At 56.1% G+C, this 907-nt stretch overlaps 1 protein-coding gene across 1 annotated transcript in view; it reads right to left on the bottom strand.

The window, feature by feature from the left end:
- EMH_0052580 (uncharacterized protein) overlaps positions 1-746 on the bottom strand; it is a gene marked incomplete at both ends in the record, with an annotated part of 936 nt that extends 190 nt beyond the window's left edge. Inside the window, one exon of the mRNA XM_013496889.1 lies at positions 3-746. Within this exon, the coding sequence (XP_013352343.1) occupies positions 3-746 (744 nt within the window). The remainder of the gene's footprint in view (positions 1-2) is intronic.
- Positions 747-907: the final 161 nt, after the last annotated feature.

Genomic DNA, 907 nt, shown 5'->3' with positions numbered 1-907 from the left:
TGCTGCTGCTGCTGCTGCTGCTGCTGCTGCTGCTGCTGCTGCTGCTGCTTGAAGCGAGCACGGATGTCCTCAGCAGCAGCAGCACGTTTCCTTAACGAGCAGAATATGGGGCGGATGCGGCTTATGAATTGCTGCAGCTGCTGCAGCTGAGTGCCCCACAGCAGATTTTCTTTCTCTGCTACAGGCGCGACACCTGATGGTTCTTCCTTTTCAGCAGCAACAGCAGCAGCAGCAGCAGACGTTGCTGCTGGTGCTGCTGCTGCTGCTGCTGCAGCAGCAGAAGGCGTTACAGTGTGGGTGTCTTCATCTCCTGTATCTGTTTGAGTGGATTCGCTGCGTGTAGTGCATGCAGATTGAGTTGCTGCTGCTGCTGCTGCTGCTGCTGCTGCTGTATATATATTTTGTTTGTGCTGCGGTGTATAGGCAGCTGCAGCAGCAACAAAAGAAACAGAAACTATATCTAAAAGAGAGACAATCAGCCCCCCCACCTCCAGCCCAGCATCGCTTAGTGTAGCTACACTAGGCACCCAATCAAAAGCCTGAGGGTGCTGCAGCGGACACAAGCTGCTGCTGCTGCTGCTGCTGCTGCTGCTGTTGCTGCTGCTGGGTGGTGGTGGTGGTGCTGCTGCTGCTGCTGCTGCAGCAGACACAGGATAGCGGGGCTGAGGCAAATCTACTATCCACTCGTGCTGTGTACAGACACCCCTCATTGCAGGGGGATGCAGCACGGCCTCACCCCCCTTCATATTTCAGTTGCTGCTGCTGCTGCTGCTGCTGCTGCTGCTGCTGCTGCTGTTGGTGGTTGTGGTGGTTTGTGTACGCCGCTTGACGACTATATGTACCGATACCCTGTTGCAGCAGCAGTAGCAGCTGCAGCAGCTGCTGCTGCTACTGCTGCTGCTGCTGC

This window comes from Eimeria mitis, genomic scaffold (assembly GCF_000499745.2).
Source record: "Eimeria mitis Houghton genomic scaffold, Emh_scaff2358, whole genome shotgun sequence".
In the NCBI taxonomy this organism is placed as follows: Eukaryota; Apicomplexa; class Conoidasida; order Eucoccidiorida; family Eimeriidae; genus Eimeria; species Eimeria mitis.
Note: the sequence above shows the minus strand (reverse complement) of the source record. Positions and strands in the feature narration are given on the sequence as shown.